General features: G+C 42.4%; 1 protein-coding gene and 1 non-coding gene across 2 annotated transcripts in view; both read left to right on the top strand.

Moving 5' to 3' along the window:
- The window catches only part of RALGAPA2 (Ral GTPase activating protein catalytic subunit alpha 2), a 421,002-nt gene that overhangs the window by 290,358 nt on the left and 105,101 nt on the right, over nt 1-25,543 (top strand). Inside the window, exons 36-37 of the mRNA XM_038744021.1 lie at nt 2,364-2,522; nt 14,365-14,492. Of these exons, the coding sequence (XP_038599949.1) occupies nt 2,364-2,522; nt 14,365-14,492 (287 nt within the window). The remainder of the gene's footprint in view (nt 1-2,363; nt 2,523-14,364; nt 14,493-25,543) is intronic.
- On the top strand, nt 22,290-22,361 carry TRNAT-CGU. Its single transcript has one exon. It is a non-coding gene; the product is annotated as a tRNA-Thr (tRNA).

Raw genomic sequence — 25,543 nt, 5'->3', positions numbered from 1 at the left:
TTCGGCCATCGACCCCCGGCCCATGTCATCCCCCTGGCCTGGAATGCCCTCCCTCTGCCCATCTGCCAAGCTAGCTCTCCTCCTCCCTTCAAGGCCCTACTGAGAGCTCACCTCCTCCAGGAGGCCTTCCCACACTGAGCCCCCTCCTTCCTCTCCCCCTCGTCCCCCTCTCCATCCACACCGTCTTACCTCCTTCCCTTCCCCACAGCACCTGTATGTGTGTATATATGTTTGTACATATTTATTACTGTATTTATTTTACTTGTACATTCTATTTATTTTATTTTGTTAGTATGTTTGGTTTTGTTCTCTGTCTTCCCCCTTCTAGACTGTGAGCCCACTGTTGGGTAGGGACTGTCTCTATATGTTGCCAACTTGTACTTCCCAAGCGCTTAGTACAGTGCTCTGCACACAGTAAGCGCTCAATAAATACGATTGATTGATTGATTGATTGATGATAGCCATAGCATTCTTCTATTGATTGTTTATGGTAGGGCAAAGGAAGCTAAACAGCGGAGTAGCAATAGTATAAAAAGTTTAAATCCGTGTTAGGGATTGTTTGAGCTTTATAAACAACTGTTGATTAGCTGCTCGGTAATTGTATTTGCTCAACTTTTTACTGTTGGCCATAATAATAATAATAATGGAATAATACAATAATAGTAATTGAAATGATCGCTTTCAGTATTGATAATTTGGGGGTTTTTTCGTTTGTTAAGTGCAGACTACATGTGCAGGCACTGTATAAAGCACTGGGGTAAACACAATATAATCACGTTGGATGTCCCACATGGGGCTCACAGTCTTAATCCCCGTTTTATAGATAAGGTAACCGAGGCACAGAGAAGTTAAGTGACTTGTTTAATGGTATTTGTTAAGCGCATATTATGTGCCAGGCACTGTACTAAGCACTGGGGTACTCTGTCCCTTCAGAGCCTTGTTGAAGGGACATCTCCTCCAAGAGGCCTTCCCTAACTAAGCACATCTTTCCTCTTTTCCCACAGCTGTGTTGCTGTGACTTGCTCCCTACATTCATCCCCCCCATCCTAGCCCCAAAGCTCTTATGTATATATCTGTAATTTATTTATTTGTATTAATGTCTCCCCCCCCCCCCCAGATTGTAATCTCATTGTGGGCAGGCAATGTGTCTGTTTATTGTTATATTATACTCCCATATGCTTAATACAGACTGTAAGCACTCAATAAATATGATTGAATGAATGAATGAATGAATGAAAGTTTAGACACAGTCCCTGGCCTACAGAGGGCTCACCATCTTAATCCCTATTTTACAGATGAGGTAACTGAGGCACAGAGAAGGTAAATTGAGAATCAGCGTGGCATAGTTGGTAGAGCAAGGGTTTGGAAGTCAGATTCTAATTCTGTTCCAACCTGTTCCACAGGTTCCAGTTCTAACACTTGTCTGCTGTGTGACCTTGACAAGTCACTTCACTTCTCTGTGCCTGTAAAATGGGGATTAATACTGTGAGTGCCATGTGGAACATGGACTGTGTCTAACCTGATGAGCTCATATCTGCCCCAGCATTTATTAGAGTGCCTGACACATAGTAAGCGCTTAACAAATACCATAAATTTTTTAAAAAATTCAAAAATGACTTGTCCAAGGTCACACAGCAGACATGTGGTGGAGCTCAGATTAGAACCCAGGTCCTCCTTTCCATTAGGACTAGCCACTTCTCTGTTTTTGTTTTGTATACCCTAATTACTAAAGTAATTGTTTATATGTTGCTGACTTATACTTCCCAAGAGCTTAATACAGTGCTCTGCACACAAGCACTCAATAAATACGATTGAATGAATGAATATTTGGGACTTACTGAATTTTTTTAATGAATTTGTCAATTCTACAATTTAACTTTCTTCCCTTGAGCACTGAAAGTAAAGTTATACAATTTTATCTTTATTTAAGTTTAATTCTTGGGAAACCAACAGATTAGTTTCCAAAACAAAGATGGTTTTACACCTTAAGTGTAAAAAGAATGTTTTGAATTTTTTTGTGAGGTATGCCATGTAATATCCCATACTAGATTTTCAGTGAAGTGTTGCAGCTGATGTTGGAATTGTTCACAATTAACACCTTTGGATACATGTGTGATTAGCGTAATTTTGTGCATAATATGCTTATGCACATTATGCAACTAAACACCATAAGTGTTTTAAATGAGGGAAGTACTCTCGCCACCCACACGTTTATGCCGCGTGTAGATGAAATCAGCGTGCTAACATTTTTTTGGTAATGAAATATTTCTGCTGCCGAGCATTGTAATTCAATTTGTAAGCCATGACCCCTCATAAACTGTTGTTATCACTCTGATTAATAAAGAGCCAATTTGCCATTGCAGCTTCGTCACTTGGGAAATGATGAGGTTCACATTGTCTGGTCTGAACACACCAGGAACTACCGCAGGGGCATTATACCAACAGATTTTGGAGATGTTTTAATTATTATTTATCCAATGAAGAATCGCATGTTCTTCATCGAGATAACGAAAAAACCGGAGGTACGTTTTCACTAAATTATTGGTGAAATAATCATCTTGCACACCGTTTGGCATATAGAAAGCTGTTACTACGTCGCTTGAAAAATAATAAGGGGAATGTGTTATATTCATTGACTTTTTTACTGGTGAATGACTAACCTACTTCTGAGACAGAATAGATGCTAGACTGTTCTATTTGGTGGGAATTAACTGTAAGTTAAGATGTTCAAAGGCTGTACATAATTTTATACCTTTTATTCATATTTGCTATTTATTTGGAGCAACTGTAAATTCCAGCTAATTGGGAAATTTACCATAAAGAGTCACTGAATATTAAAGGTAATCGGAGTTTCCGTGGGGTATCCAAAGAAGGTGATTCATAACAGCGCTGGGTAAGACCCACATCTACCCATGGTCTTTCAGTGTATTTGAAAAGTTGCTTTCATCTTTGAAGAGGTCTGAATGCTCACAGAATTTTAATAGTGAATCAGGTTTAAAACTAGGATTTTCCCAAACTGGGAATCTTTTCCTGATCTTTAGGGAAAATGTTGTAAATGACTGAGCTCCAGATTGAGCCCCCTTTTTCCTCCCAGCCTGAGCCCCCTTTTTCCTCTCCACCTCCCCATCCCCCCAGCCCTACCTCCTTCCCCTCCCCACAACAGAGGTATATGTGTTTGTACAGATTTATTACTCTATTTATTTTACTTGTACATATTTACTGTCCTATTTATTTTCTTAATGATGTACATATAGCTTTATTTCTATTTATTCTGATGACATGACACCTGTCCACATGTTTTGTTCTGTTGTCTGTCTCCCCCTTCTAGACTGTGAGCCCGTTGTTGGGTAGGGACCGTCTCTATATGTTGCCAACTTGTACTTCCCAAGCACTTACTACAGTGCTCTGCACACAGTAAGTGCTCAACAAATACTATTGAATGAATGAACGAATGAAAGGTGTATATATGTGCTTACCTCACTTACAACATTTTCTGTATGTGTGTGTGTGTGTGTGTGTATGTACATATATATTGTTTGTGTGTATTCCTTCAGGGATATGTCTTTCAGCAAAAAGGACAAGAATCAAAAGTTTAGATTGACAAAATGAATTACTCTGCATCAAATGTTTGTTTTATGTATTTAGTCATAACAACTATGGTATTTAGGGCTTGTTGTGGGCCACGCACTGTGCTAAATGCTGAGGATTCATTCATTCAGTTGTATTTATTGAGCATTTACTGTGTGCAGAGCACTGTACTAAGCACTTGATACAGGATGATACAAGATAATCAAGATCAGAATCCCTGTCAATCAATCAATCAGTGGTATTTATTGAGCACTTAATACATACAGACCACTGGACCAAGCCCTTGGCAGAGTACAACAGAGTTGGTAATAATAATAATGTTGGTATTTGTTAAGCGCTTACTAGGTGCCAAGCACTGTTCTTAGCACTGGGATAGATACAAGGTAATCAGGTTGTCCCAAGTACAGATGAGGTAACTGAGGCCCAGAAAAGTTGAGTGACTTGCCCAAGGTCACACAGCTGACAAACGGCGGAGCCGGGATTAGAACACATGACCTCTGACTCCCAAGCCCAGGCTTTTTCCACTGAGCCATGCTGATTCTCTGGTAGACAGATGTGGTTTGAGCTTTTGTGGGTGAGCAAGATTTTCAGGAACATTCATATTACCCTTCGTTAAATCTATGTTTCCTTTTCAAGCATTATTCAGCAAATTTGTAGTTATCAGAATAAATGATATTCACATTAAATTTTAAGGTATTTAAAATTTAAGGTATTTTTGAGCTTAGGAAGTGTGCATTGCTATGTGCCTGTAAACCATCTGGTATTAGTCTATTTGTATAACTGTTAAATAGGTGGTTTAATTTTATGAAAGTGTATTTTGGATCTAAGGAGCAATAATCAATTACCTTTTCACAGAATCTAAAGTGATCCGAATTTTAACTTAGAATACTATGACATTGCATAACGTTATCTTCTGAAGTTATTTTCATTTATAATATTGAGAAGTCATTGTTCTAAATTTGGTGGCAGTTTATACGCAACTGGATTCAGCAAAGAGAGAAACCATTTCTTCATATTTTTGTTCCAAAAGCCCGAAGGGCAGAACAGAATAGCCAACTGGAAATTTAGTGTTATCCCGACATTTAAAGTACAAACCATTACAATGTAATAAAATTAATCCAGACATTTCCAGGGCAAGTGTGGCTGACCTTTTGTTCACCAACTACTGACCCCAGGGTGAATGAAAGAGGCTTGCAAAGGGGAATGTCTGTTGTTTGGCTTCAGGCCCTGGTATTTAAATTGCATTCCCTAATCGAATGAAAAGGCTGTCCTCTCTATCAGGTTACAGAATCCATGGCAACATTTGGCCTTTTATATACATAATGTTAGCCTTTTTGTTTGCATCTAAGTCGGGACACCTGGAGCAATGTTAAAATTAACCGATTTAGCATTAATAGCTTCATTATATAAGAATTTCTGATCAGATAGCTGTTACTTTGTTATATTGCTTCAGCTTGTATTGTTTTCATTTTTTATCTCCTGCTTGGCAACCAGGCAGTGATTTGCAAATTTTTTTTTGTCTTGATTAATTAAGCAATATAATTATCGGGAACCGTGATGCAGTCTTTGCTCAACAAAGCTTCTGAGAGAAAACAATAGTAAGTCTGTTAGTATGAATGCATTCCACGCGTCACAGATGCATGAGGATATTCTAAACAATGAGACGAAAAGCTGCCTGCAAAAGAGGACAAAGAATACCATGCAGACTCTACACACCACACATACCGCCAGGGACATACTGTGGGTTCCCTGGGACACAGATGCCTCGTTAGATTGCGGCTAGTCATCAGATATTAATTCTCAGCCATTTGGTGCAGTAGTTTACCCATTCTCCAGTCTTTTAACTAGTGCTACTTGTCAGAGAAGTGAAGTCTTTGTTTGTACTCAAAAGGTTTATTTAACTTTGCCAGCTTTGAGTGAACCCCCCCCCACACCCGAAAAAAAATCATTATTTTTGCCGACAAATCTTAATGAAGCAGCTGCTTGAATTGTGCGGAATATTCATTCTGGGAAGGCGAAGGCAACTTATTGTAGGATTTGTAGATGACCAAGATTAAGGTGTTTTCTTCTGCTACCTGTATATTTGATTGGAGTGTAATTCTCCCTTCTGGCTCATAGCCTGCCAACATCATCATTCGAAAAATAGTTTTGCTTTATCTGTTTTGGACAAAATCGGAACACAAAAAGAACTGATTGTTGGATGGGGTCATGCATATTCAAATTGTACTTTTGTGTACCTCATTAATGGGGAATATAATAATTCAGGGCCGTTTGTAATACACTCGTGACTCTCGCTTCCAACTCCATTGAAATTTAGCCATTTTAGGTTTACTGTTCCAATTACCTCCCTGTTTTATTATATGTAACATATCTGACAGCTAGCTTGAAAACAAGTAAAAGCATTCACAGAGCCGGTGTGCACCTTGCATCCAGAATACATCCAATACCACTTGCCGCCATTTACATTTCTTTTATACTTCTCCATCTGATCGTAAAGCAGAAGTTTTGATGTGTGTTTGGATAACCAGTACACCTGCTAATCGGGTTTAAAAAGATCTCATATTCATTCATTCATTCAATCGTATTTATTGAGTGCTTACTGTGTGCAGAGCACTGTACTAAGCGCTTGGGAAGTACAAGTTGGCCACATATAGAGACGGTCCCTACCCAACAATGGGCTCACAGTCTAGAAGGAGTTTATGCAGGAGTTTGTTTATTCTTTGAAATGATACCCAACTGTCTGTAAAATAATTAACTGTTTTCGAGTTCTCGGACTTTTGAATTAAATATCAGTGGTAATTGCGGTGTTGTTTAGGTGTTTGGTGCTGGGGTTGATAAGAGATAATCAGGTAGGTCAGTCCCCATCCCATGTGGGGCTCACATTGTGAGTGGGAGGAAGAACAGGTATTTATTTCCCATTTTACAGAAGAGGAAACAGGCACAGAGAAGTTAAGTGATTTGTCCCAGGTTGCACAGCAGGCAAAGGGAGGAGCCAGAATTAGAACCCAGGTCTTGTGACTCCCTGACACCCTCCTCTTTCTCCTTGGCCATGCTAATTCTTGTAAAACACATCATGTTATCTTGCAGAACCTGAATGTAATCCTCACAAGTAAATAAACTAAGTGCTTAAAAACACTGAGCACATGCCTTTCAAATTGTAGATGATATGCTTATTGCTTTCACGTCAAAATTCACTTTCTCCCACAGCAGCTGAAATTGCATTTTGCCGTCAGAAGCACTTGCTTTGTTAAATTTGTGATGCACACTTTAATATTTAAAGCGGCCTCCTTTTCCGACCCACTTTTAACTGGCTGGATGGCCTTGTCAGCTCGTGGCTGACAGGTGAAGGAACCGTACCCTGGAGTTGTACATTCTAGCCGACAGCTCTGGCAGAGGCTGCTCAGATTTGGTGCTGTGCGTACAAAGTCCAAACTAAAGGACATCCATTTTAGAAATCTGGCCCTTTCTATCTTCGAGAATCTCTATGACAACTGCAATTCTAGAAGCACCATTGATTTCTACATCCCTTTTGGCAGGCAGGTGGAGAGAGTAGCCTACTTGAAGAATGCAGAGATTATATTAGTTATCAGAAACCCTGGCACGTGAGTGAAGACCTGAATCAAGAAATATCCATCCCCTTGCTTTCCTTGTCCCCACATCTACATCACAGAAGTAATAGAAAAGACAGAGAGAGAGCCAGCCAGCTTGTGTCCTCTCCACATCAGAAGCAGGATAAGGGTAGTTGAGCTGGCTCCCGATGACACCGCCATTCACTGACCAAACTCCCCCAGACTTCTTTCTCCTAACCCCCAACTCTCCTTTTCCACCCCTCTCCCGTCTCCCCTGGCCCCCACCTGAATAGCCATCAAATGGTGGTTGAAGTTCTGGGACCTTCACCCTCATTAATACTTAGTCGTGGTCACAGATTCGTTTTTGACCCATTCAGTTATCAGAATTCCTGAATGTCTTCAAAGATCTTAACCCGTTAGTGTGTGTATTTTTATGTGGAGTGGTGAAAAGGGATACAGATGCGTGGAATCCCAGGGGGAGGTTGGGGGGGGAGCGCATGCCCATTAAGAAGGATGGTGGAACCCTTTTTAAAATCGACTTGAATGATGTAAACTCCATTTTTCATGGTTTAAAAGCCACTTTGAATTTTTCCCTTTTTAAAGTGTGACTACTTAGTCTCCGCTAAAATTTCTCAAATGATAATTTCCTTTCACTTAGTCTTAAATGTACAAAGAATCCAAGCAGTTTGGACCGAATGTTGAAAAGGCTAAATAGATCCAAGATCAACTAAAATTATGGAAATATTTTATGGCTCTATTTGTGCTGCTTTGGTATAGTTTTAAGTAAAGGAATGACATTAAAGGGGAACTGTGTGAAAAGGCAGCTGTCAGTTGCAGATGTTATATTAAAACCAAATTTCTCCTGTAATTCATTGCCACTTCTAATTAGAGGAATTCCCAGGATACAAGGGATTTATATTATTCCTTTTGTCCATTTATTGAAAGACTGTCTCAGTCACCCACAAGCAGTTCCAGAAGAATAATGAAGGGTATTTATTTATGCGATAAGCCTCGGTACAGATGGAAAAAAATCCATAACTTAAATATTGATAATTATTCCTAACTCCTGTGTAGTCTCTTTCATTGTGGTGTTATGGTTGAGAAATCCATGTGAGGATGATTTCTCTCCAGAAATTAAGATCTATTTTCCTTTGAATATTTACAGAGTTTCCCTCTGGGTTGCTTGTTTCATAGATCTTGCACAGTAGGGGCACTTAATAAATGTTAAGTAATAGTACTGAGCTTGATTTGGGGGTGGATTTTAGGAGGGAGGTGCAGGGGAGCATGGTCTGTGTTTGGTCTGCACATGGCTATGCTGTCCTCTGACAACTTGCAAGGAAGAGAGGGCAAAAGAGGCCTTACTCCCTCTTTTCTCCTTCCTCCCTCTCGTTCTCCGTTTCCCACTCATCCTGTACTTGTACACACACTCACACGCACAACAGTGCACAACATATCTTGTTCTCTTTTGCAGAGTGCCCTTCAGGGAGCTTAATACACTCTGCGAGGCATGCCGTGTCCAGGGTGGTGGCTAGCTGCTTCCAGCATCTCTGCCTCCACCACTCTGCTGCCTTGCAGGTTCATTCAGTCGTTCATTCAGTCGTATTAATTATTGAGTGCTTACTGTGTACAGAGCACTGTACTAAGCGCTTGGGAAGTCCAAGTTGGCAACATATAGAGATGGTCCCTACCCAACAGTGGGCTCACAGTCTAGAAGGGGGAAACAGAGAACAAAACAAAACATATTAACAAAATAAAATAAATAGAATAAATATGTACAAATAGAGTAATAAATACGTACAAACATATATACATATATACAGGTGCTGTGGGGAGGGGAAGGAGGTAAGGGGGGGAAGGGGAGGGGGAGTCATATGTTAGGAGAGGGAGAATCAATTAATGGTATTTATTGAGTGCTTACTATGTGCAGAGCACTGTACTAAGCACTTGGGTAAGTACAATGCAACAGGGCTAGCGGATAGGTTCCCTGCCCGTAATGAGCTTATAGTCTAATAATAATGGCAATAATTCTGTTATTTGTTAAGTGCTTACTATGTGCCAAGCACAGTACTAAGCGCTGGGGTGGATACAAGCAAATTGGGTTGGGCACAGTCCCTGTCCCACGTAGGGCTCATGGTCTCAATCCCCATTTTACAGATGAGATAACTGAGGCACAGAGAAGTAAAATGACTTGTCCAAGGTCACACAGCAGACAACTGGCGGAGCCGGGATTAGAACCCATGTCCTTCTGACTCCCAGGCCCGTGCTCTATCCACTATGCCATGCTTATTAAGTACTTACTATGCACCAGGCACTGTACTAAGTGCTGGGGGAGATAGGAAGTAATTGGATTGGACATAGTTGCTGTCCCACATAGGGCTCACAGTCTTCATCCCCATTTTACGGATGCGGTAACTGAGGCACAGAGAAGTTCAGTGACTTGCCCAAGGTCATACAGCCGACAGTTGGAGGAACTAGGAGCAGAACGCATTCACTATTCACTAAAGAGGGGAAGACAGACATTAATATAAATAAATAGTTTGTATTATATAATTTAAATATGCATACGTAACTGCCCTGGGGTTGAGGCTAGAATGAATATCCAATGCCCAGTGGTCACAGATCCCAGTGCTTAGATGATGCAGAAGGGAGAGGGAGCCGGGGAAAAGAGGGCTTACTCTGGGAAGGCTTCTTGAAGGAGATGTGACCTTCACAGTGCTTTGAAGGTGGGGAGAGTGGTAGTCTGGCATATATGGAGGGAGAGGGAGTTCCAGGCCAGGGGGAGAACACAGGAAAGGAGTCGGTGGTGAGAGGGGGTTGGTGAGAGGGGTTCTCTCCTAGACCCCCTCTAATCTGGCTTCAGTCTCCCACACTCCACCGAAACTGCCCTCTCAAAGGTCACCAATGACCTCCTTCTTGCCAAATCCAATAGCTCCTAGTCTATTCTAATCCTCCTCGACCTCTCAGCTGCCTTCGACACAGGATCACCCCCTTCTCCTCAACACGCTATCCAAACTTGGCTTCACATACCCCGTCCTTTCCTAGTTCTCCTCCTATCTGTCCAGCCGTTCATTCTCAGTCTCCTTTGCGGGCTTCTCCTCCCCCTCCCATCCCCTTACTGTAGGGGTGCCTCAAGGGTCAGTTCTTGATCCTCTTCTGTTCTCTATCTACACTCACTCGCTTGGTGAACTCATTCCCTCCCTCGGCTTCAACTATCATCTCTATGCTAACACCCAAATCTACATCTCCTCCCCCGCTCTCTCTCCTTCCCTCCAGGTTCGTATCTCCTCCTGCCTTCAGGACATCTCCATCTGGATGTCTGCCCCGCCATCTCAAACTCAATATGTCCAAGACTGAACTCCATATCTTCCCTCCTAAACCCTGTCCTCTCCCTGACTTTCCCATCACTGTAGACGGCACTAACATCCTTCCCGTCTCACAAGCCCGCAACCTTGGTGTCATCCTTGACTCCGCTCTCTCGTTCACCTCACACATCCAATCTGTCACCAAAACCTGCCGGTCTCACCTCCACAACATCGCCAAGATCCGCCCTTTCCTCTCCATCCAAACCGCTACCTTGCTGGTTCAATCTCTCATCCTATCCCGACTGGATTACTGCATCAGCCTCCTCTCTGATCTCCCATCCTCCTGTCTCTCCCCGTGTCAGTCTGTACTTCACTCTGCTGTCCAGATTATCTTTGTACAGTTATGCTCTGGACATGTCACTCCCCTCCTCAAAAATCTCCAGTGGTTGCCTGTCAACCTACGAATCAAGCAAAAACTCCTCACTCTCGGCTTCCAGGCTGTCCATCACCTCACCCCCTCCTACCTCACCACCCTTCTCTCCTTCTCCAGCCCAGCCCGCACCCTCCGCTCCTCTGCTGCTGCTAACCTCCTCACTGTACCTCGTTCTCTCCTGTCCCGCCGTTGACCACTGGCCCACGTCCTTCCCCTGGCCTGAATGTCCTCCCTCCACACATCTGCCAAACTAGCTCTCTTCCTCCCTTCAAAGCCCTACTGAGAGCTCACCTCCAGGAGGCCTTCCCAGACTGAGCCCATTTTTTCCTCTCCTTCTCCCCATCGCCCCCAACCCTAACTCCTTCCCCTCCCCATAGCACTTGTATATATTTGTACATATTTATTACTCTATTTTACTTGTATATATTTACTACTCTGTTTTGTTAATGATGTGCATATAGCTATGAGTCTACTTATTCGGACAATTTTGACACCTGTCTATATGTTTTGTCGTCTGTCTCCCCCTCCTAGACTGAGCCCATTGTTGGGTAGGGACTGTCTTTATATGTTGCCGACTTGTACTTCCCAAGCACTTAGTACAGTGCTCTGCATACAGTAAGAGCTCAATAAATACAATTGAATGAATACGTGAGATCAGGGCACAGTGAGTAAGCTGGCACTAGAGGAGCAGAGCATGCCGGCTGGACTGTAGTAGGAGTAGAACAGACCCGAGCGCAAGTAGCTACATCACTGACTGGGAATTCTCCTGAGCCAGATGCAGGTTGATTTCGTCCAGAGAGATGCTTTTCCTACCATTGCTACCAAGAGAACCCATTCAATTTCAGTTAAACATTGAGGAGGAAATTCCACCACTTCTCTTCAGAAACCAGCCGGATGCAATCCTTAAAACCCCCTTGCTTCCAGTCAGTGCAGAGCTGAAGCTTGACTTTATCCTGCAACTCAAATCCCATTTCCTTTCATTTTTCCCTTAATGGAGATAATAATAATAATAATGGCATTTGTTAAGCGCTATGTGCCAAGCACTGTTCTAAGTGCTGTGGGGGATACAAGGTAATCAGGTTGTCCCACATGGGGCTCACAGTCTTAATCCCCATTTTACAGATGAGGTAACAGAGGCCCAGAGAAGTGAAGTGATTCGCCCAAAGTCAACTGACAAGTGGCGGAGTAGGGATTAGAACCCACGACCTTTGACTCCCAAGCTTGGACTCTTCCCATTAAGCCACGCTGTATCCAAACTAGCTCTTGGCACATAGTGAGCACTTAACAAATGCCATTATTTTTTTCCCTACCCACAACAAGCTCAGTCTAGAGGGGGGATAGATACTAATATAAATAAATATATTACAGATATCGACATAGGTGCTGTCGGGTTGGGAGGGAGGATTAATAAGGGGAGCAAGTCAGGATGACACGAGGGAATGGGAGAAGAGGAAAAGAGGGCTTAGTGAGGGAAGACCTCTTAGAGGAGATGTGCCTTCAGTAAGGCTTTGAAAGGGGTGAGAGTCAATGTCTGTTAGTTAGAAGAGAGGGTGTTCCAAGCCAGAAGCAGTATGTGGGTGAGAGGTTGGCAGCAAGATAGACGAGAGTGAGGTTCAGTGAGAAGGTTGGCATTAGAGGAGCTTAGTATAATAATAATAAGAATAATGGCATTTGTTAAGCGCTTACTATGTGCAAAGCACTGTTGCGGGCTGCGTTGTGATAGGAAAGTAGTGAGGTGAGTTAGGAGGGGATAAGGTGATTGAGTGCTTTAAAGCAGCATGGCTCAGTGGAAAGAGCACGGGCTTTGGAGTCAGAGGTCATGGGTTCAAATCCCAGCTCCGCTGCATGTCTGCTGTGTGACCTTGGGCAAGTCACTTAACTTCTCGGAGCCTCAGTTACCTCATCTGTAAAATGGGGATGAAGCCTGTGAGCCCCACGTGGGACAACCTGATCATCTTGTATCCCCCCCCAGCGCTTAGAACAGTACTTTGCACATAGTAAGCACTTAACAAATGCCATCGTTATTATTGTTATTATTATTATTTAAAGCCAATGGTGAGAAGTTTTTGTTTGATGTGGAGGTGGATGGGCAACCTCCGGTGTATCTTGAGGACTGGGGAAACCTGTCCTGAACGTTTTTGTAGAGAAATGATCCTGGCAACAGAATGAAGTCAGGGAAGGCCTCTTGGAAATGTGCCTTCAGTAAGGCTTTGAAGGTGGGGAGAGTCATTGTCTGTCGGATATGAGGAGGGAGAGCATTCAAGGCCAGAGGCAGGATGTGGGTGAGAGGTCATTAGTGAGATTGACAAGATTGGGGTACAGTGAGATGGTTGGCATTAGAGGATCAAAGTATGTGGGCTGGGTTGTAGTAGGAGAGTAGGGAGGTGAAGAGCAAGGTGATTGAATGCTTTAAAGCCAATGGTGAGGAGTTTCTGTTTGATGTGGAAGTGGATGAGCAGCCACTGGAGGTTCTTGAGGAGTGGGGAAACACTGAATGTTTTTACAGAAAAATGTTGTGGGCAGCAGAGTGAAGTGGAGATTGGAGTGGGGAGCGGCAGGGAGGTCAGCAAGGTGGCTGATTGGGTAATGAAGGTAGGAGAGGATGCTGCTTCTCATAACCTCCCTCAGCACTTAGGTATAATCAATTATACAGTAAGTTTATTCATTCATTCAGTTGTATTTATTGAGCACTTACTGTGTGCAGAGCACTGTACTAAGCACTTGGAAAGTACGGTTCAGCAATAAAGAGAGACAGTCCCTGCCCACACCGGGCTACCCTCATTTGTAGATATTTTTTGTCTGCCTTGTTAGCGTTTAAGTTCACTGTGGTTAGGGAATGACTTTGCCAAGCACTTAGTTCAGTTTGTTGCCCCCCAAGTGGATTTTCAAGTAATACCTTTATTTCTACACTATTAATACAGTGCCAGGCACTGCAAACTACAACCTCAACAGTTCTGTAAAACAAGATCGAGTTTTTCCATTTAGCTTTAGGAATGAGAAGCAGCATTCCTATAGTGCCCCAGTGTATATACACACTAACACACTCGGTTGTGTTTATACACACCCGAGGGGTGAGATTGCTTACCAATTTAAAAATAAACAATTGAAAGTCCTCAAGAAACAGTTAATGATCCTTTTTATGCACACTGCATAATGAGGAATAAATTTTTAAGAATGTCTTGTAAATCTGAGCAGCTATATGAATGGCGATACAAAAAGCTATATTAAAAATGACAGTGTGTCACTAAATCTTTGCTGAAATATGCAGGGTGATAGCGAAGAGTAATGCTATTCTGGTTATTAAAGTGAGAGAATTATAGCTCCCCTGATTAATTCATCTCACCATGTAAGCTATAGTTTTTATAAGATAGCACTGCCTCTTAGTCATTAAATATCTCAGTTTTCCACCGGGACTCACATCTGTTTTCTTGAGCCGGGAAAACTCACTGTGGTTTCTACTTCTGACCAACAGGTTCCTTTTTTTGGACCTTTGTTTGATGGAGCAATTGTGACTTCCAAACTGCTGCCGAGCCTCATCTGTGCCACATGCATCAATGCTAGCAGGGCCGTGAAGTCTCTCATACCACTCTATCAGAGCTTGTATCCTTTGGTTTATCCTTGAGCATGTTTCCAGAGCAGTATCCACAGGAGTAGATCTGAGCTACGTTAGGTAAGTAGTAATAACTTCACTGGTTCTGTAATCCACTGTGTTCAGATTTACTCCAAGAGAGCTATAAAGTTAATGTTAGATTGGGAGGGGTTATTAACTGCAGAGGTTTTAAACAGCATTAAACATCAGAGGAGATGATTTTCAAATTTCTCACACCAAATGAAGTCATTTAATTTCTGTTAGGGTTGTGTTTACAGTGTGGAGTGCTTATTTTTTTAGAAGGTTCCTATAATATTTTTGCTCCCAAATCATGTTTGTTAACTGTCCTAATTTCTGTTTTTTTTCTCTCCAAATGGCAGTCTCCTTTCCCTTTTCTCCCAATATTAAGTGAAACACCTCATCCTTCATTCATAATCTTTAGGTTTTTTTTCTGCTGTGTATAACATATTTGTAAAACAAGGAGGAGTTCTAATGATTTGGGGAAAATGAAGGCAGGCATCATTGACTTGCAGGGGTTAGAATAACAGATATCCTGGTTTCTTGTCAGCTTGGTGGGCAGGGAATGGGTCTGCCAACTGTGTTGTCTTGTACTCTCCCAAGCACTTAGTACAGTGCTCTACAGAAAGTAAGCACTCCACAAATTCCTTCGCTTGAATGCTCACCTAACCCCACATAACAAAGTCCTAGTTTAAAAGGAACTATTTGTGATCTGAGCTGTTTAATGTTTCTGTGTGCAGAGTATGATGAGTACCTGAAACTCTTTCTCAATCTTAAAGTCCTTCCCGCTCATTCATTGAAAGATATCAGGTGATAATTTGGAATTGTCTTAAAAAATAGGAGGCATAAACCCTATTTGGTCTCCTTTGGAACCTGTTGAGCATTATCCTTGCAGTTCAAGCCAGTCTTTTGTTGAGTTGGCACATGTAAAGATATGGCATTCTAAAGAATCATGGTTCCAAGCACTGTAGACTCCATATCCTGACTTAGGTGGGTTCTGCCTTCAGGAGGCATTATTTCTTCCACCTACTGTTACCCAATGGCCTCCAGACAGAAATGAACAAGAACTCACCACTAATTCGTTTGTCCACCTGCATGTCAACCAGGAACTGGAATCCCAACATTCAAGCAGGTTGGATCAACTTACAGCAAATTGTTAAAGAAAAGCAATTGACAAAATGCTATTTTCTTACATTGGTCCTTTTCATCCATTTCTGCCGAGTCTGCTAGAGAAGTGAGTAGCATTGGAAACATGTTTCAGTGTCAGGGGAGTTGGCTACTATGTTGCTTCCAAATGGTTGGTGTTCGAATATGACATCGTAAACCATTGCTTGTTGAACATGTGGCCATGATACAGTTCTTCCTCAGACTTAACATTTGTTAAATTAGGATGCTTTACAGAATTTCTGGAAAATAATAGGAATTTCCTATATGTGCTATCAATCAATGGTATTTATTGAGCGCTTACTGTGTGCAGAGCACATTACTAAATATTTGATTGCTTTACTAAGTGCTTGATACTTAATGTTGTTTTCTGTTACATTAAGTATTACTAAACTATTGTTTATTATTTGTTAAAGCATAACAACACGACCTTTGGGCAGGGAACGTTTCTACCAACTCTGTGACTGTACTGTCCCAAGCACCTAGCACAGTGCTCTGCACACAGTAAGCACTTCATACATACCACTGATTCATTGACCAAATGTGGTGTCAGAGCATGACTATGAGTCCTGGGAAGAGGCTGCAGAAACAGTAATTTTTTTGGCTTTGGTAGTGGATTTTCAACTTTAGTGAAGAATTTGTCCAACTTGGGTTGAATAACAGCCATTTCTTAAAGCACCTTGCAACAGGCTAACTCCTGAGCATCTCTGTACATCTTTGAACTTCTCGCCATTAGTCTTCTTCGAATGCTTCTATAAGTTCATCCATTTTCTTTAAAGTTAATGCTAGACCTCATAATACCAAAAAATGTAAATTCTTTGTTTTGGTACCTTGCGATGACGTATTGGATTGTTGAAGTTTGATGAGGTCCTTATTGGACTGTTCCTCTGAATGAGCTACAATCAGCTCACCTACATCGGCATCATCCATTTATAAATGCAGTTGCCTCGCAAGCACAGTACAGTGCTCTGCACACAGGAAGCTCTCAATAAATATGATTGAATGAGGCACAACAGTTTCTTTGGTTATATGCTGTGGTGTCTCTTCTGTGCCTTGAAAATCTGATACTGACTGTGGGCAGAGCTTCCTTCAAGATCCATTCCGTGTTGATTGCTTTACCTCCGCCCAAATGGGAAGGAAGGAGAAAGGGATTTACCTTCCTGACACATCCAGCCAGAACACCTGGGTTCTAATCCCAACTTTTCCACTTGTGTGCTGTGTGACTTTGGGCAAGTCACTTAACTTCTCTGTGCCTCAGTTTCCTCATCTGTAAAATGGGGAATAAGGTGGTGAGCTCCAAATGGGACATGAACTGCATCCACCCTGACTAATCTACCCTAGCACTTAGTACAATGCCTAGCATATAGTAAGCATTTAACAAATACCAAATCAGGCCAGTTGGACTTTTTTAGAGGGTAAGGTAATAAGATGTATAGTTGCAGCATTTGTATCACGAGGAGGTTGTGCCTCGGATTAGGTTTCAAACAATACTAAAGGAATCTTAAGATTGTATGTATCATGGGTTGGCTATATAGCCTGGAATCTCTCTGTAATAGGTAACTATGATACCTATTAATGGTTAAAACAGCATGAGTTCAGGAAGAGTCAGCGAGGGTTTAAAAAGAATGAGAGCATGTGCAACTACCTATTATAAAAGTAAAATAACTGTGGCAGCTTAAAAATAACAATTGTGATATTTAAGATCTTGTAATGTGCCAGTTGCGGTACTAATCCCTGAGGAAGGTGTAACATAATCAAGTCGAACACAGTCCCTGTCCCACATGGGGTTCACAGTCTAAGTATAATAATAATGATGGCATTTGTAAAGTGCTTACTATGTGCCGAACACTGTTCTAAAAGGGAGAACAGGTATTCAGTTCCTGGCGTGGTTTGGCATAGTGGGAAAAGCACAGGCCTGAGAGTCAGGAAACCTGGATTCTAATCCCAGCTCCATCACTTACCTGCTGTGTGACCTTAGGCAAGTCATTTAACTTCTCTAGGCCTCACTTTCCTCATCTGTAAAATGGAGTTGCCTTCCCCCTACTCCGCCTGGGACTGTGAGCCCCATGTAGGACAGAGATTGTGCCTGATCTAATTTATTGTACCCACACCAGTGCTTAATACAGTGCTAGGCCCTTATGAAGTGCTTAAGAAATGCCATAATTATTATTAGAATTAGTGAGGTAAGGACAGGAAGTAGATTTTGAAAAAAGCCAAGAAACTCTCCCTTGGATATACCATTTTCAGCCGCATAATTTAACCAAGTGCCTGCTAAGTGTCAAGAGTGGAATTTTGCCCAAGAAGAAAAAATGACGTGGTCCCTGCCCTCAACAATTTTAAGTGATAAATGGGTGAAATGAAGAAACACAAGAGACCTATGAAAAATTAAATTGTGATGCAAAAAGTAGGAACATGAATAGGAGAATTATATCAAAAGATAGTAAACAAATAATAGAGTGTAAAATAATGGAAGACTAAACTAATAGATATATTGGAAGACTATTAAATGATAGATATATGTATCGATGCTGAAGTAATGAAGTTTGATGTGGTGAGGGATACAGAGGTGGAAGTGGATTTTCAGTAACTGAAGGAGATTGGAGGAGCGAAGGAGAAAGGAATCAAAGGTGGAGGATCATGTGTAGGGACCAGTTAGATTAGTTAGATTGATCAATGTGAAATCCTCCTAAAATGGCAGCTCCTGCAGGAAGCCTCTCTAGATTAATTCACAACTCCTGTTGCATCAACCAAAAATCACTCCTACCTACCATTTAGATAATGCATGAACCCAAGCTGTGGCGAAGGAGGAGAAGAGTGCGGGCCAGTACAAGTGAACCTCAGGTGAAAAGCAGTTGGGAGTGATGTGCTTCAGTCTGAATTTCAGACAGATTCCTGTTGCAGAATATAAAATAGACCAAAGTGGGGAAAAACCAAAGGCTGCTGTTAGCAATCCAGTTGGGAACTCATTTGCAGTGGAATCCCAGTTATGGGAGGAGAATTGGAGACCAAGGGGAGAGTCCATCAAATATTATCCAATATCATTTTGGGGAGAATCATCAGAACAAGATGGCAGATTGGATGCAGACTTGAGGCGGAGTCAAAGATGACTCCAAAATTGTGAGTTTGGGGGCTAAGAGGGTGGGAGTGTCAACTGGGATGGAAAAATTGAGAAGGGGAGGAGGTTCAGGGGGAAAGAGGAAGAGAATTTCTTTGTGCTACCTGGCAAAGGTACAGAGAACGTGACATCTTGTTCAGTTCAATAAATTGAATAGATGTCAAAAATATACATGTGGACATAAGTGCTGAGGGGAGGAATAAAATGTAAGTGGTAGGAGTGATGTTTGGTTGATGTATTAGGAGTTGTGAATTAATCCTGGAGGAGATGCTGATTTAGGAGGATTTTACTTCAATCAGTGGTATTCACTGAGCACGTATTTGTTCAGGGCACTGTACTGAGTGTGAGAAGAGTTATGGTCTAGTGGATGGGGGCCAGAGGAAGGCCCAAGCTGCTTTAATAGTTGTCAAGGTTCAGAGGTGGGAGAGTTAAGAGTGAGGCACAGTCAGAAGATGAGCTTGTAATGAAAGTCAAAAGACTTGAAATAAAATAGAGGGACATACAGAGACAAAAAGGTTGAGTGTGAAGTACAGGGAATGGAGAGTAGAGAAACCTAGACTGAATCAGGGAGGGCTGATTGAAGACAGGGTCTGGCAATCCTAAATCTGAATCACTTCAATCAGTCTATAATATTGATTGAGGGCTTATGTGTGCTCTGCACTGTACTAAGCACTTGAGGGAATACAACATAACAGAGTTGGTAGACATGTTCCCTGCCCACAAGGAGCTCACAGTGTGGAGGGAGGAAGTGATTTCCACCAAACTGGCGTCGAACTCTGAAATAGAAGAGTTCAATATGAAGCATGTTAAACTTGAGATGGGGAAGGCCACGATGGAGGCCTCTTCGAAATACAAGTGGCTCCTGGTTTCAGTGGCAGAGGCAATCATGAAGGAGTTTCCCATCAGGAATGACAGATGAGCCTTAGCCTCAAGACTTTGTGACAGGGAACCCATGTGAAGGGATTAATTATAGTGATGGTGGTTTGTGTATTGCCACTCAAAACTCTCTTGTCCCTGTCAGTCATGTTCCTACAACAGGCAAAGGAGGTAGATGGAGAAACAGCACATCGCAGAAGGCACTTAACAAATACCATTATTATTATTATTATCTCATATTTACCCCAGCACTTAGTAGAGTGCCTGGCATCTAGTAAGTGCTTAATGACTACCGCAGTTATTAGTATTACTATTATTATTAATAATAAGGAAGACTCTGGAGAGCTGCTACCCCTCAGGCCCATTAGCCATGGAATAGCTGATTCTGTCTTCCTCATCCACATCATCACATTAAGGACCCATTTGTGGCCAAAAGTAATTCACAGCTTGAGGCTGGTGCTGAGGTTTTGAAAACGTGGTCTGACAAGGCAGTTGCTTTAGTTTCCGCTGCCCACATTGCCCAACTATTTTTCAGGATTCCTGCGGAGCCTGCCTACCTTAAAGCATGCCCTCACTGGTTCTTGAGTCAGAAACCTTTACCATCGATGGATGGCATCACCCCAACCTCCAGAACCAGGACTAGAACCCAGGACTCCTGATGCCCAAAGCACTGCTCTTTCCACGGGCCTGACATCAGGCTAGTTAACCTTCCAAAGCTCCACTGTTCCCTAAGCATGAATGCCTCTGAAAGTGGGCGGTTTATTTCCACATAGTTTTACTTAATCCAGGATGAAGCCCAATACAAGTAATTAGTAAGTCTTGTGTCTTAGTAATGAGTATACTTTATGCCGTAATTAGTGGAAATTAGCCCCTGTGTAGGTTTAAAAGGGAGCAAGCACATCAGTTTATATCCTAGGTTACGGAGCCCCACCTCCCTTGGCAGGGATGCAGCGTAGCCTAGTTGGTAGAACACAGACCCGGGAGTCAGAAAGTCATGGGTTCTAATCCTGGCTCCGACACTTGTCTGCTGTGTGACCTTGGGCAAGTCACTTCACTTCTCTGGGCCTCAGTTACTCATCTGTAAACTGGGGATTAAGAGGGTGAGTCCTGTGTGGGACAGGGACTGTGTCCACCCTGATTAACTTGAATCTATCCTAACGCTTAGAGCAGTTTTTGGCACATAGTAAGTGCTTAACAAGTACCATAATTATTATTATTATTATCACTCCCTCTCCTTAGACTGTGAGCCCCTTGTGGGACAGGGACTGGGTCCAACCTGAATATCTCTCACAGAGAAGCAGCATGGCTCAGTGGAAAAAGCCCAGGCTTGGGAGTCAGAGGTCATGGGTTCAAATCCCGATTCCGCTAGTTGTCAGCTGTGTGACTTTGGGCAAGTCACTTAACTTCTCTGGGCCTCAGTTATCTCATCTGTAAAATGGGGATTAAGACTGTGAGCCCCACGTGGGACAACCTGATCGCCTTGTAACCTCCCCAGTGCTTAGAACAGTGCCTTGCACATAGTAAGCACTTAACAAATACCATTAATATTATTATTATCTTGTATTTACCCCAGCACTTAGTAGAGTGCCTGGCATGTAGTAAGTGCTTAATGACTACTGCAATTATTAGTATTATTATCATTATTAATAATAAGGAAGACTCTGGAGAGCTGCTACCCCTCAGGCCCATTAGCCATGGAATAGCTGATTCTGTCTTCCTCATCCATATCATCACATTAAATCATCTGCTAAATCCTGCCCCTTCTTCTTTCATGACATTTCCTTCATCCACCCCTTCCTCTCCACCCAAGCAACTAGTACCTCATCCAAACTCTTGCCATATCACAGTTAGATTAATAATAATAATGACGGTATTTGTTCAGCGCTTACTATGTGCAAAGCACTGTTCTAAGCCCTGGGGGAATACAAGGCGATCAGGTTGTCCCGCGTGGGGCTTGCAGTCTTAATCCCCATTTTATAGATGAGGGAACTGAGGCCCAGAGAAGTTAAGTGACTTGCCCAAAGTCACACAGCTGACAAGTGGCAGAGCTGGGATTAGAACCCATGACCTCGTGCTCTTCTTGCCCCCAACTTCATCCCCCGCCCCTGTCTAATACTTCCTCCGGCCCGCTGGATCGTCTTCTTGAAACAGCAGTAGGGACACATCACTCCACTCCTTAAAAGCCTCCTATAGTTTCCCATTGCCCTCTGCTTCGGTTGGGAGTTTCTCGTAGTTTGCTTCAGGCTCTCCCCAAATCAGCTCTCTTCATCCACAAAGCCCCAGCGCACACTCCGATCTCCACCGTCATCCATCTTCGAACTGTATTTCATTCTTGAGTCTCTGGCCTCTGGACCCCTTGTTCACATTGTTCCTCTGACTTGGAAAGCCTCCTTCATCGCGTCTGCTGGATCACACCTCTCCCTTAGAGGAACAAGAGTAAAAATAATAATAATTGTGGTATTTGTTAAGCGCTTACTATGTGCCAGCAGTGTTCTAAGCGCTGGGGTGGAGACAAGCAAATCGGGTTAGACGCAGTCCCTGTCCCACATGGGGCTAACAGTCTGGACCCCCATTTTACAGATGAGGTAACTGAGGTACAGAGGAAGTGAAGTGACTTGCCCAAGGTCACATAGCAGGCACGGTGGCCAAGTGGTAAGGCGTTGGTCTCGTAAACCGAAGAGTACGGGTTCGAACCCCGTCCGTGCCTAACGTGCAAACTAAGTGGGCAGATTTTTTTAGAGAAGCAGCGTGGCTCAGTGGAAAGAGCCTGGGCTTTGGAGCCAGAGGTCATGGGTTCAAATCCCGGTTCCGCCAGCTGTCAGCTGTGTGACTTTGGGCAAGTCACTTCACTTCTCTTGGCCCCAGTTACCTCATCTGTAAAATGGGGATTAAGACTGTGAGCCGCCGTGGGACAACCTGATGACCTTGTAACCCCCCCAGCGCTTGGAACAGTGCTTTGCACATAGTAAGCGCTTAATAAATTCCATTATTATTATTATTATTATTATTATTGCAGACAGGTGGTGGAGCTGAGATTAGAACCCGTGTCCTTCTAACTCCCGGGTCTGTGCTCTATCTACTAGGCCATGCTACACATCCACCTTCATTGCTGGGAAGATAGCAGGGAAGGTAAGAAAAATTCAGAACCAAATACTTGCCTTGTGTCAACCCAGCTGATGAACTGGCATTGTGATTTACATTTCTTGACACCGGATAGCATTTAGAGAATGCTATCCTGTAGAGGAGGAGCATGGCTTAGTGGAAATAGAATGGGCCTGGGAGTGAGAGGACCTGGGTTTCAATCCCAGCTCCACCACGTATCTGCTGTGTGACCTTGGGCAAGTCATTTATCCTCTCCATGCCTCCTTTACCTCACCTGTGAAATGGAGACTCAATGGCTATTCTCCCTCCTTAGATTGTGAGCTCTGTGTGGGACAAGGACTGTGTCTGGGCCCTGGACCTCCATGGTTGCCAAGCTAATTGCCAAGCATATGTACTTAGCTTTAAATTATATATTAGCATATATACTTTTCTTTCAATTATATTTTATAAATGATTCATTTATATTAATGTCTGCCTCCCCCTCTAGACCATGAACTTGTTATGGGCGGGGAACATGTCTGCCAATTCTGTTGTACTCTCCCAAGCACTTAGTACAGTGCTCTGCACATAGTAAGTGCTCAGTAAACACCATTTATTGATTGTATCTTCCCCAGTATTTAGAACAATGCTTGATACATATTAAATGCTGAACAAATACCTCAATTGGAATTGTTTATTATTAAATAATTATCAGTTATTTGATATTGTATTATAATATTATTAACAATAATACAATTCAGTAATAATAATTTTTTTACAATCTCCAATTTACATCTTGCTTTCTCTGACCAAGCATTCACCCTTTTGAGTGCTTGTGTATTGCACCTTCTGCCAACTTAAGTTTGGATCAGGAGGCAGCATGGCTCAGTGGAAAGAGCAGGGGCTTTGGAGTCAGAGGTCATGGGTTCAAATTCCGGCTCCGCCAATTGTCAGTTGTGTGACTTTGGGCAAGTCACTTAACTTCACTGTGCCTGTTACCTCATCTGTAAAATGGGGATTAAGACTCTGAGCCCTACGTAGGGCAACCTGATCACCTTGTAACCTCCCCAGCATTTAGAACAGTACTTTGCACATAGTAAGCGCTTAATAAATGCCATTACTATTATTATTATTATTATTATTATTATTATTATTATTATTATTATCAGGAGGAGTTGCTCGTGGCTCTCTTTATCCATCTTCTTCTCAGATCTCTTCCCTTCTCCCCATCCCACTTGCGGATTGTTGCTCCAATCCACTGACAAGCCTGAGCTATGACTGCCTGAGGTCCATTTTTGTCATAGGGTCTTTTCAATGTACACCCGACCCCTCGGTCAAATGATGCTCAACTCCACAACCTGATCATTTAAAATAGTTAAAATATGTTTATAATTAAAATACCCTCAGATTAGCAGCAGGATTGAGGCAGTACATCTGCCAGGAGCAGAAGGAAAGCTCACTTTTATCACTTTTGTTTGAGTAGGTAATCCAGCTAAGTATTGCTGTCAGAGAAGTTCTTTGTAATAGTAACCATGGCGCGTGAACAAATATCTTGAGCTGTGAAGGACAATGGAACAATCGCTGTAATATTGTCGAGGGCCTATACATGCTAGGGATTTTTACAAGACTGAAAAGCACCATTGCGTTTTGGGATTAAAAAAAAAAAAGCCAACGCAGTAGGAGTATGTTTAGTAATGTTTCAACACACCTTTTTAGGTCTCTTCTAGGGGGTCTCTGCAACTTCCCAGGCAGGCTAAATTAGACCTGTCAAGTGGGGCCTTCAGCCCATGGTTGCTGCTTTTCCTGAGTGATGAGGGCAAACTCACCTGCCATCTGCTTGTCCTTCCCTCGTGGGCAATCAGTGGGCTTATTTCTGGGTCTAGTGTGTTAAACACTGGAAGCTTGCCACATGCTATGGTTACTGTTCCCAAGCCAACTAAAGATTTTGCAATCAAACTGTGGTCAGCCCTTGGAAGTTTCCAAAAATGATTTAGTTAACACCAAGGCACCTTTCTATATTTCCTAAAAAAAAAAAAAAAAAAAAAAAAGTTTCAGCACGATGTCTACATAGTGTCTCAAAAAAAAGTTTTGGCACAATCTCTGGCATGCCTGTGGTCTTTTAAAAAGGAATCAAGCAAATTTCAGTGTTTTAAAAATGCAAGTTCTGTTTCACACAGTACTGTACGTGATGATATTTTCTATTCTTATTGTCCATAATTCCTCCCCTACAAGGTACTGTCCAATAATCTGTACACATTTAAAGATACCATCTCAGATTTCTTTTTCCATACCTCTACCTCTCACACCCATACTGAGGCCATTAAGTCATTCTTTCCATACCTAACCTGCAGTGAGTGACCTTGACATTTGACACTCCAGACCTGTCTTCTCTGCAGACTACAATCACCTCCCTCTCCCGCCTCTGCTATTTTAAAACTCCTAGAGATTGGTACAAAACAGTGGTGTGGTCCATTCTTGAATATAATTTTAGTCTTAGTCCCAGGGCCCCAATGCTTTCTTTAGCCCATAGACCTAGTTTTACTCCATTCCAGTCTACAGTCTCTCTGGGCAGGAAGCTTATGGAAACAATCATAGGTTTTCTTTTGGCCTGTCAGGTGCTTGGGTTCACTCTCCACCTCTTAAACTCAGTTCTCAAGTCACCTTTAAGTCATTTACACTCTTCTTTTTAGCCTTGTTGTATTTTGTAGTATGTTGATAGTGACAGTAGTTTTAATTTTTTACTTCTAATTTATGAAATCAATCCATGGCATTTATTGAGCATTTACTGTGTGCAGAACACTGTACTAA

The sequence above is a fragment of the Tachyglossus aculeatus genome, chromosome 1, assembly GCF_015852505.1.
Source record: "Tachyglossus aculeatus isolate mTacAcu1 chromosome 1, mTacAcu1.pri, whole genome shotgun sequence".
NCBI lineage: Eukaryota > Metazoa > Chordata > Mammalia > Monotremata > Tachyglossidae > Tachyglossus > Tachyglossus aculeatus.
Note: the sequence above shows the minus strand (reverse complement) of the source record. Positions and strands in the feature narration are given on the sequence as shown.